Genomic DNA, 10384 nt, shown 5'->3' with positions numbered 1-10384 from the left:
AAGACTTCTTTGAAGTTTCATCTGGAATAAAGTATAAAAATACCAGTGTGATAGTGACAGTTCTTGTGCCCCTGCCATATTTTTTTTTCGTATTCTTCAAATACCTTTGCCAACAACAGAAAGAGCTGGACGGTTTTTGGAGAAGAGGTCACTGTATTTCAGAGATACCAAATCATTTTACAGCAAAAGCTGCATACATCCTATGCTAACAGCTCCTGTAAACTGAGGCTGAAAAGTGCACTGCCTAGTGATGTGCTCCAGGGTGCCATAGGGACTGACAGAGGGGGGAAAAAAGGCCGGGGGAAAAAAGGCGGGGGGGGTGGGCGGGAGGAGAGAGAGAATCCCCCCTCCTTAACAGCAAGCAAACCACAAAATGATAGCCTGCTGAGAAAAGTTTTGAAAAAAAGAATGCATAGCTTAAAATTAATTAACTTTCAACGGCAATAGGAATATTAACCAATTCAAATATGTACTAAAAGACTGAAGAGAAAAAATATTTTAAGTTAATTTTCAGTTAAAAACCCTAAACTTCATTTAAGCATTCACATCGCTACCTCAATTTTCTGCACCAAATTTGTCCCAAGGAGAGATTCTCAGAGCGAAATTTGAAAAAGGGAAAAAAGTAAGCTGGTGGTTCCTGCAACAACACCATAGATAAAAAGTGTTTTTGCAAAAAAGCCCTTTCAACCAGTGCTTCAATAAGGCAATCAGTATCCATGCAGTATGGAAGATTTTGTAAACTGACAAATTTCTTTTTAATCATCCTGTATTTTGGACATTTGCTACTTTCATTTTACTGTTACTAATCTTGACACTTGTCTTTTCAGGCCAACAAAAGCTTTACTGCAAAACCCATGGATTTAAATAGGTGGCATAGCCCTACAATCAAGAGACTTGCCTGACTGAAATAAAGCACAAACCACCATTTTTCCACTGCCAGTGGGTTTTTACCTAAAATAGGCGGTGGTGGTGGTGTATTTTTCAACAGTGTTTGGAATTCCCTCAGTAATCATGATTCTCTACTTACAGTTGTGACTTTCTTGAGAAGAATCACTACATTTTCCCTCCCCTCATTTGCCAGTGCTTAGGCCTCTCCTTTACATCAAGTACCTAGATTCTTGAAATGACCTTGTTCCAACCACCACGTCATATAAGGAAATGTTTTAACAACACAAATTACCTTTCAAAATTTACACAGAAGCAAAGAACCGACACAAAAATTCCCAATGCAAAATATTTCCCTTCAAAGTAGACTTCCAAGAAAACATGTTTACTAACAGAACCAGAGAAGATGGCTTGGATATCTTCACAAGAATGTGTGCTTTATAGGCAGACTAGGAGCTGAAAAATCAGGCATTTCACAAGGTTAACAAGTTTGACGTTACACAGAGTAACACTATAAAAGCAAGAGATGTGGTTCTTTTTTGTCCTTCACCCACCCTCCCTAACTAACCTATTTAGATAAATCGTCATGGCAGCTTGATTTATACACCAAGGATACTTGCGAAGACAGATCAATTCCCCTTAGAGGTGTTGTAAATAGAAAAGGTCCTGCACATTCTGACGCCAGCAGGGACTAAAGCGAAATGCCCTGCCCTGTTACAGGCTTACTGTGTACTACCAGAGCAACTTTCCCGTGCAGTGTTACTCCCTGCCAGACACACATGGTCAGATTGTAGCCATGAGCCTCTGGTTTATGTCAAAGGCAAGATTGCATCATTTGGAAAAAGTCCTACCTTGTTTACTTTATCAGCTTTTACTCAATGAGAGTTGAGTGCAAAAAGAAATCACGACTTTCTGAAATTAAGAATTCGTTAAGAATTAATAGTATTTTCCTTATGGAGGAAGCACATCCATTTACCCATTGTAACTCCAGTGTTTCAGTAACAACTACAGCTTCTTATTGGACAACAGCAGTACAGACAGTATTTCTTTCAGATCTCTCTGAAGAGTGAAAACCACAGAACAAATTAATTTTTTTCCTTCACCTGCACTCACAACATTTCATGTAACTTATTTTCTTTATATATATCTATCTATATATATCTGAAGACAAGCAGTAAATTTTGCAATATATTTAGTGTATCCTTTGGTAAAACAAAAATAATTTAAGAGAATTTAAGACAACTATATTAATGTATGTTGCTTATAAGCTCTCTTGGCACAGACAGTAGCATGAACAGTTCCACTCCATCAACTGAAGTCCCAATATGACAGTCACACAAACCATCCTCTATTGGCTACAAAGGCTCTTAGCACCACTGACCAGAGAGCATCCAGCCTGCCCCTCTAACATCTCCCTCGCCAAAGTGTAGTGCACTCTTTCAAAGAGACACTGGCCTTGCTGTGTGTACTGAACATGATGGATATTCTCCTATGACTTTCAGTGGGATGACTGACCCTCAGATTAACAACAAACACTGCCACCCTGAAGAACATGTAAGCATATCCCAAAAAAGGGAAGATATAATTCGTCCACCAATTTTTAAGAATGCTTTCCTTGTAATAGAAAATCCTTTGCAAACTCACCCTTGGCCCTAGAAATGCAGTAGGCAATACACAATTTAAAAAAAATAAACGCATACCACAGCAGATAAATAGGCATTTATTAAAGTTCATCTCAAAACAAACAAAAATAATAAAGGACATTAAGGCATCTTGTATTCAGTAACCATCCATATAGAAGACTTCTCTTTCTGATACAAGAGAGCAGATTAGGAAAAAAAAGAAAAAAAAAAAAGAGGAGTTCTCCCAACACGTTTGACAGAATGGCAGAATGCTGACTTCTTCCCACTGTCCCACCACTCAGTCAGCAAAGTCCTCCAGGGAATGCCCATTTCTCCAATGAAAGAGCTACATAATCTCAACTCATTGAGACATGTGCATGAAAGCACTTTTCCCTCCCTTCAGATATCCAGCCTTCTGTAAAGATGCACACTGGAGAAAGACTAACAGATGGATACTGCAGAGAATAAAGAAGACATACTCCTACTGTAACCACTCATTTTTGAGCAGACTACAATATTTGGCCTTGCTTTCGCTAGTATTTACTTCTTCTGCCAGTAACTAGTGAAAACGGGACCACAAGCTCTAGTTTGTATTGCAATGTAACAATTTTTATGTTCTCCTTCTACATTCGTATTAGATAAACAAATGACAAAGGTCTTGTTTCCATGGAATAATTTATTTTGAATTATGCTCTCAAGTGACCAATCACTGTTATAGTGCTTTTTTTCTTCAATTGGAATAAGAACATCAGGAAATGTTTACAGTATCATTGGGTTCACTATAACAGGATTTTACTACAGAGTAAAATATAAATTAATAAACACTGCATATAGCACTATTCACGTCACCATGTTGGCTCTCTGTATCCTTTGTCACATTCTAACCTTTGTTTAAGGCAAGTTTGTTGTTTTTTTTTCCCCCTTCAAGAAGACTACACAGTCTCTAGATAAACTTGTGTGACTAGGTTTGTGAGTTAGGAAATTGAGCTTTATAAAATGTTTACTTCAACAAATACGAAAGTTATTAAGAGAAAGATGGTGACCCAAAATTGCACTGTATTAAAGGGTGGAGTTTCCTTGTACCAAAGTCCTTTATTCATCATCTTTAGAACCAGTTTTGCTTAACTATAAGAGAGACACAAAAAGAAAGTATTCAAAGTTTAGACTGCTATTCCATTTATTGGGAAACAAGAACAACATTAGCTCCGTCTTACATAGAACACAGGTATATTTAGTTAATAATACAGACTGACAGTGCTACTGTACCAAGAGACTGAAAAGCATTAAAAATTATTTCTTAAGCTTAAACACTGAATAAGCTTAGTTCCTGAAAGTGAAAGTTCATTTAAAAAAACACCACCACAAAACCCCAGAAAAACCTCAGGATACTCCTTCTATTTAATTTGAAGACTCCGTCACCAGCTCTCCAAAATAAAAAAGATGAAGCAATGAAAGAAGTATCTCCACACATCTGAGAGAATTCCCATATAGAAATTTACACAATACAAAAAGAGCCGTTAAATTACTATTTCTCTCTTTTTAAAAGCTAAGTTTATAATTATTTAATGTAGTGCATCTATCAGGAAAATCTACCTAGAATCCAAGACATCTACTACAAATACCTACTTTTAACTCAGAAGGACTCTGCCCAAAACCACCATCATTGCTTACTTGCTCTTATTTAACAGTTAGAACTGGTGTCACGTCTTACACCAAGAATTACTTATAGTTGCGAAAAATAAAATAGTTTGCTTTCAAAATTGTCAAGCAGCTATACTGATTTCCACTGAATCAGCAAAGACAAGAGGGTGGAAGAAATCAATCTTGAGGGAGCAAGTAGAAAAGAATTTTTTACTGTTGGAGTTGTGGCAGAGAATGCTCAGGCTTGTAGGAGACAGCAAGGCGCTCCCACTTGGGACAGCTCCCTTTTTCTACTTATCCATTGCCCTCCAGAACCTGGCAGCACCACTGACTTTATTTTACATCTTGTTGCCATATGGACACAGACTATTTGCAGTGCATTTGGCTAGCAAAGCTCTCTCATCATAAAATTAAAATTTAACTGCTCAATAAATAAAGAAGAAATACTACACCAACAACGTTCAAAGAGGAATCAAAGTCCTTCTGACACTAATATTCAGAATAACTAAGCATTTTAAAGCATTTGAGAAATATGTAAATTAGAATCCAAAATGAGCAACAGTTCTTACTATTTCTTGCAAATCTTTTTAATGTTAAAAAAAGATAACTTGAAAATACTTACATGCTGGATGCATATCAAAATGAATCAGACACCACAGTCAAATCCAAAAAAAGTTAGGTAGAAAGGCAAGAAAAAAAATCAGATTAGTTTTCTTCAGAAGTAAGTACAATACTTTTAATATACGTATGCAGTATTTTCATAATACTGCACATAATACAGCCATGTTACCTTAATTACGTCCACCCAGTTCCATCCTCGTGGAAGCTCCCCTTTGTTATCTGCAGAATAAGAAGCTTTTATTTTCAACACACAAGCTAAGGGGAACCTTCACCTCGTTTAAAATCAACATATAAAATTCTAAAGATTCAAAAACCTTCATTTCTCCACAACAAAACCATGAGGACAAAAACAGATATTAATGTCTTAAACACATCCTGTTCTTCAAAGTAATTTTGTTTAAATAAAAACACTTCAGTCCGTCGGATATTTAGTTTAGAAGGCAACTCCAACATGAGCTGGGATGACCAGCAATGATGCATTTTGTCAAAGAACAAAATTTTACACCACTTTTCCTTTATACGACCAACATTTAATATGCCAATTATATATTAAGTTAGGTAGATTATATGTAGAAATTGCTATCACAGGGTACAATTTATTGCTGCAATAGGATAGTATTATCCAGATCATTATTAAAAATTAAGTTTGAACACATAAAAGTCATCAGCAGGATTAGCTGAAATATTGAACGCTTTTCAATCAAAAACCTACCATTTCATTGAAAGCATAAAGTATCTGCAGAAGCACCTCTGTTTGAGGATACAAACTAAATCAAATATTTTATTTAATTTAATTTTAATTTAGAAATTACATTTTTAATAATGTGAGTTATTTACAAGGGCCCATCAACAAACCATGTCTTTTGTTGAAAGTGAATTTTTAGAAGTCCCAAATTCTCTCCTCCCACATGGATTTTTTTTAAATTTTCACTTTGGTCACAAATTGAAATAAAAAAATAAAACAAAACCAATGACATCTTGGAATCCCTACTCTATAGAAAGTTGCTTTGACCAGAACTGATATCTCAGGCAAGAATAATTCATCTAAAACAAGCAAAACAGAGACCACAGACTTAAGGTAGTTAATCTTATAAACAAATGAATACTGATTCTGACTCTAGCAAGATGTCACTGAAACATTGAAACAGTGAAACAATATTATAGTGAACAAACCTGTTTTATCAGCTAGTTTTCGTTTCTGGGTTTTGGATAACTGCTCCTTTTTGTCTTTTTTCTTACTTGCTGGTACATCAGGAGTTCCAATTGCAATACTATTGCTTACTGAAGTCTGAGGAGGATAAAAGTGGTTGTTAATATTTTGCATATTAGTACCACAGATGTGTGTGATTCCTGAACCTGGCATACTGAATTATCTTGACTGTCAGAAAGAAGAAATGCTATGCTGTCAGCAGTCTGCAGCTTTTAATCAACATACAATCATGACTGTATTTTTAAGAACCATGTGCTGAGGTTTGGAATTATTGCCTTTCAGATTTGCAAAGGGCACCCTCTTACACTTTTAAAATTTAATCATAGAGAGTGATTTAGTCTGAAGGGATTCAGGCTTCCCAAACATGGGAACCATTCCTTCTTCCTCAAAGCGAATCTGCAGCACCACAATGGCCAATGAAGTCCTTACACAACACAAAAGCCACAAACAGACCCAGCCTGACTCATTCAAGACCCTGGAGGTGCACTTATGCAATCCATTGCATCCCAGGAAGGTTGCAGTAATTTGCCCCCACTGCCAAACAGACGCCTTTGATCTCCATTTCAGCTCTCTGTAGTTTTGCTTCTGCTCCACATCTCCATTTCTATGCTACTCCGTGGGACAGAACTGTAGCCCACAAACATTTTGGTGTAACAGCAAAATAACAATTAAATATAAAAATTAAGACCTCAGAGCATTGTGACACCATGCTCTGTGTGTCACTGTTTAGCCACTAACATGTGCATACCCAATATACTGACTGATTAAGAACGTGAAGACAGAGCTATGAAGTATTTGGAATTGTACTCACCATTTTTAGCAGTTTTCAAAGCAAGAGATTAAAATCTGAATTTATCTACTTACCACAGTGTTAACAGGCTGATTTTCCATGAACAATTCTTTATTATCTTTGGCATATTCAAAAAGTGTGTATGTCATAGCAGTTCCAAGATTCGCTTCAACTTCTACCATTAACTTATCCAATATACTTTGTTTAATAGCTGCAGATCTAAAAGAAACCATAAAATTCAACTATAATCAAGACAGATGAAGAAAAGCTTGTCAGCTGAAAAGCCCTCACATACCAGGGTAGGAAGCAAAGCTCTCATTAATACTTACATTGTGTTGTTGAAGAAAGCATCCATCGATATGACTGGTGCTGTTTGCGGATATGTTTCTGGCCAAGAAACCTCTATTAGAAAGGCTTTGGGATCTCCACTTTCACCTATCTGAAGGGAAAATAAAAACTTTATAAATCAACAGTTTCCAGTCACTTATTAAGGATTACAATGACAATATGCAAGTCTTTCACTTCTTTAAGACTATCCAAATTCCTTAAGATAACTATTTTCATCAAGTTATCAGTCAGAAAATAAAGCTGTCCTCTAGAAAAAGTATCAAATTTATGACATCAATATTAATGTCTACCCTGCAGTTTTCATCCTAGGAAAGACAGCAGAAACATTGAAAGCTCTCCTTATGTTTTTTTTAATCACTTGGTTTTAAAAGCTACTTTGTAGCATGTGCAAGCCAAATATTATACAAACACACATGAGAACAGAGAAGATGAAGCCTTCTTCCCCCCCATCATCCCCCAGCATCCAAGCTCAGAGTAACATGAAAAAAAACCACAAGACAGCATTGAAATAAAGATGATGATAAACTAGTGACCCAAGATAGCAAAAATTATAGATAAGAATTTAAATATTTACATCTCACATCCCTACAGGTATTTTATTTCACTACAAGAAAGAATGAATAGTAACAGACTTAAGAAGTCAGTAGAATGAGACTGGATTAAAAAATCGTAATATGAGAAAAAGGCACACTTTAATATAAATAATCATGCACACCAATCCAATACAGTGAACCCAAATTACATATACAAACCTTACAATAATGTTAAATGATGTAAAAAACAAATAATTTTTAAAATTTAAAACTAGTACAGGAGCTCCCAAAGGTGTACTATACAAACAGAAATAACTGTTTCACACAAGGATTTGGAACACTAGTGCAACAAATTGGTTAAAGCCGTGTTCCAAAACCACCCAAAAATTCTCCCTTATTTCCCTCATTTTAGAATAGGCAAAATCTGGCTTCATCAAATTATGTAGAACGAAGCATAGCCAGAAAAAAAAGTTCTAATCAAGGTAAAGCTACCATAGCTCAAAAATAATAATAATAAAAAAGAAACCAACAAAAAGAAAAAAAGTTGGTGCTTTTTTATTTACAGTGTCTATTTCAGCAGAGTGGACTAACTGACATTCAGAACCATCTGTCTTACAGGTGAAATAAATAAATAATAAATAAGTAAATAAATAAATCAGGAATCTGCAACATTTATCAAGACATCATCTATACTGTTGCAGGCCAGTTCCCACCACTGCCAAGAAGAGAACTGGTGGTACAGTTTACAGAGCTCTTCTCTCAGGGAAGCACTGTCTGGCACTGAGCAAATCCGTACAGAAAGCTGTGTGACCATGCTCTCCCTTGCCAGTGCAACCTAAAAATTGGGTAGCCGTACTTGATTACAGAACAGCTGAGTTTTGTATGTGAGACACGTGCAAGACAAATGAGGCTCAGAAAAATAGCATACTAATTCTTTTGACCTTCTCATGCACTTGCTTGCAATATGCCTTCTCAGAATACAAATTCTTTTTCATGGGAAGGATGCATAATTGCCTTTGTCTGACACTAAGTTTTACAGTATTTGAAATGAGTTCTAACTTTTGACAATTATTTTTTGTCTAATAAAAATTAGCAACTACCAAAGCTACTAAAATGTAGAATGATACATTGTAGACTTGTAGGCATGTCACATTTGCTCTCTTGAGGAAATTAAATTTACTAATGATGGTCCTGTCAGTGAAGGAAGGCTGCATGTACATGGATAGGATTCAAGTTCTGTTAATTAAATTGACTTACGTATCTCATTACAATTACTGATGTTATTCTGAAGTTACTTGAGAAGTCATAAAAAGGTTCTTTTAAATGCCTCCTACCCACCTCAAGGATATGGCATTTTCAGAAGTCTTCCTTCTGTCCCATGAGCGCCTAAGTTTTCATCAGTAAAGTTCTCTGCCCATCCAAAGACCTGCCTCAGTCCATGCCCAGAATAACTTCCAGGTCTTTAAATTTGAGAAAGCTGGCAAGAATTTCATGCCAGAATCTGACTGCATGTCTCAAGCTCACCACTCTCTGTATATCTCTCCTGAGCAGATCAAATCAGTACACATGGTCAAAGCATTTTGTGGATTTTCTCTTTAGTAGGTAGACGAGGCATGTCAACTACCTCTGGATGAGAGACTAGAACCTTGTAACTGAGGAACAGGGAAGGTTCAGAGCTTTACATATAAATGTCTCTGTAAGTGACACTTCTGACCAGCTAGTTTAAGTACTACTCAGCACAGTGATGCCTTCAGTCAGTCTGACAGTTCTAGCTACACAGTACCTATGCATGTGAGCAGGATGCTTAGCTAAGGGATAATAAACCCGTGCTGGGAGCAGGCTCCTCAATACTACACGTTGTGCCATCAACCATTACCATACCACAGATCCTGAAACAACCACCTACGGATCTACCCTTTACTGCCCACCGAGGGCCCATTCGTTTTAGACAAGCCCTGCTACGCCAACTCCAACGCAGCAGAGTAACTTCAAGGTGAAACCCGCGCTGCAGCGACTTGCAGTCCTTCACCTCGCCTTACCCTGTACTGGAAGGAAACCGGGCTAAGCTCCCTGAAGCACGCGTCTCCCTCGTAGATAGAGCGCAGCGCTTCCAGCTCCATCTGCGGCACAGAGCACAGAAGGGGGGGTGTGTGTTACCGATTTCGGCCCGAACACGAAGCTGGCACCCCACGGCGGCTGCTTTGCGAAGCTGTGCGCGGCCCCGCCGCTTTCGTGCCCTCCCCCGACCCCCCCGCACCCCCTCCCCGCCTACCCAGCGGCCGGCTCTTCCCTCCCGCTCCCCGCCACCCGCGCCGCCCCTCCTCCCGGCCCTTCTCCCCAGGCGCGGGGCTCCCTCAGGGCCCCGGGGCCAGTGCGGGGGAAGTCTCCCAGGCCGGCTCCCCCTCAGGCGGCGGCGGCGGCGCCTCACGGCCTCCCCGCCCCTCACCTCCTGGTCCTCGTTGGCCGCCATGGCGGGCGCTGCGGGGGAGGCGGCGCGCTGAGACCCGCCCCCCCCCGTCCCTTCCCGTCCCTTCCCGTCCCCTCGCCGCCGCCGCCGCCGCCGCCGCCGCCGCCGCCGGGGCTGGGCGGGCCTCGCTGGGGCGGCGCGGCCCCGCCGCTCTCCCACGGGCAGGTTCGAGCGGCCCCGCCCGGCGGACACACCTCCCCACAGGGCAGAGCGGGTCACCCGGTCGCTCGCTGCTATTGGTCCTCTCCTCCCGTCACCACCTCTTCC

The 10384-nt window shown here is 39.3% G+C and overlaps 1 protein-coding gene across 1 annotated transcript; it reads right to left on the bottom strand.

Annotated features, from left to right (window-relative positions):
* Window positions 1-2589: 2589 nt before the first annotated feature.
* RWDD4 (RWD domain containing 4) lies at window positions 2590-10309 on the bottom strand. The gene is made up of 7 exons (XM_064449671.1): window positions 10097-10309; window positions 9690-9770; window positions 7099-7208; window positions 6844-6988; window positions 5943-6057; window positions 4939-4988; window positions 2590-4773 (listed from the first exon to the last, which is right to left on the bottom strand). The coding sequence occupies exons 1-7, from the start codon at window positions 10118-10120 to the stop codon at window positions 4717-4719; spliced, it is 582 nt and encodes a 193-aa protein (XP_064305741.1). The 5' UTR covers window positions 10121-10309; the 3' UTR covers window positions 2590-4716.
* Between the last annotated feature and the right edge of the window lie 75 nt (window positions 10310-10384).

Source organism: Phalacrocorax carbo, chromosome 4 (assembly GCF_963921805.1).
Source record: "Phalacrocorax carbo chromosome 4, bPhaCar2.1, whole genome shotgun sequence".
Classification (NCBI taxonomy): Eukaryota; Metazoa; Chordata; class Aves; order Suliformes; family Phalacrocoracidae; genus Phalacrocorax; species Phalacrocorax carbo.
The sequence above is the reverse complement of the archived record's forward strand: the minus strand, read 5'-3'. Positions and strand labels throughout refer to the sequence as shown.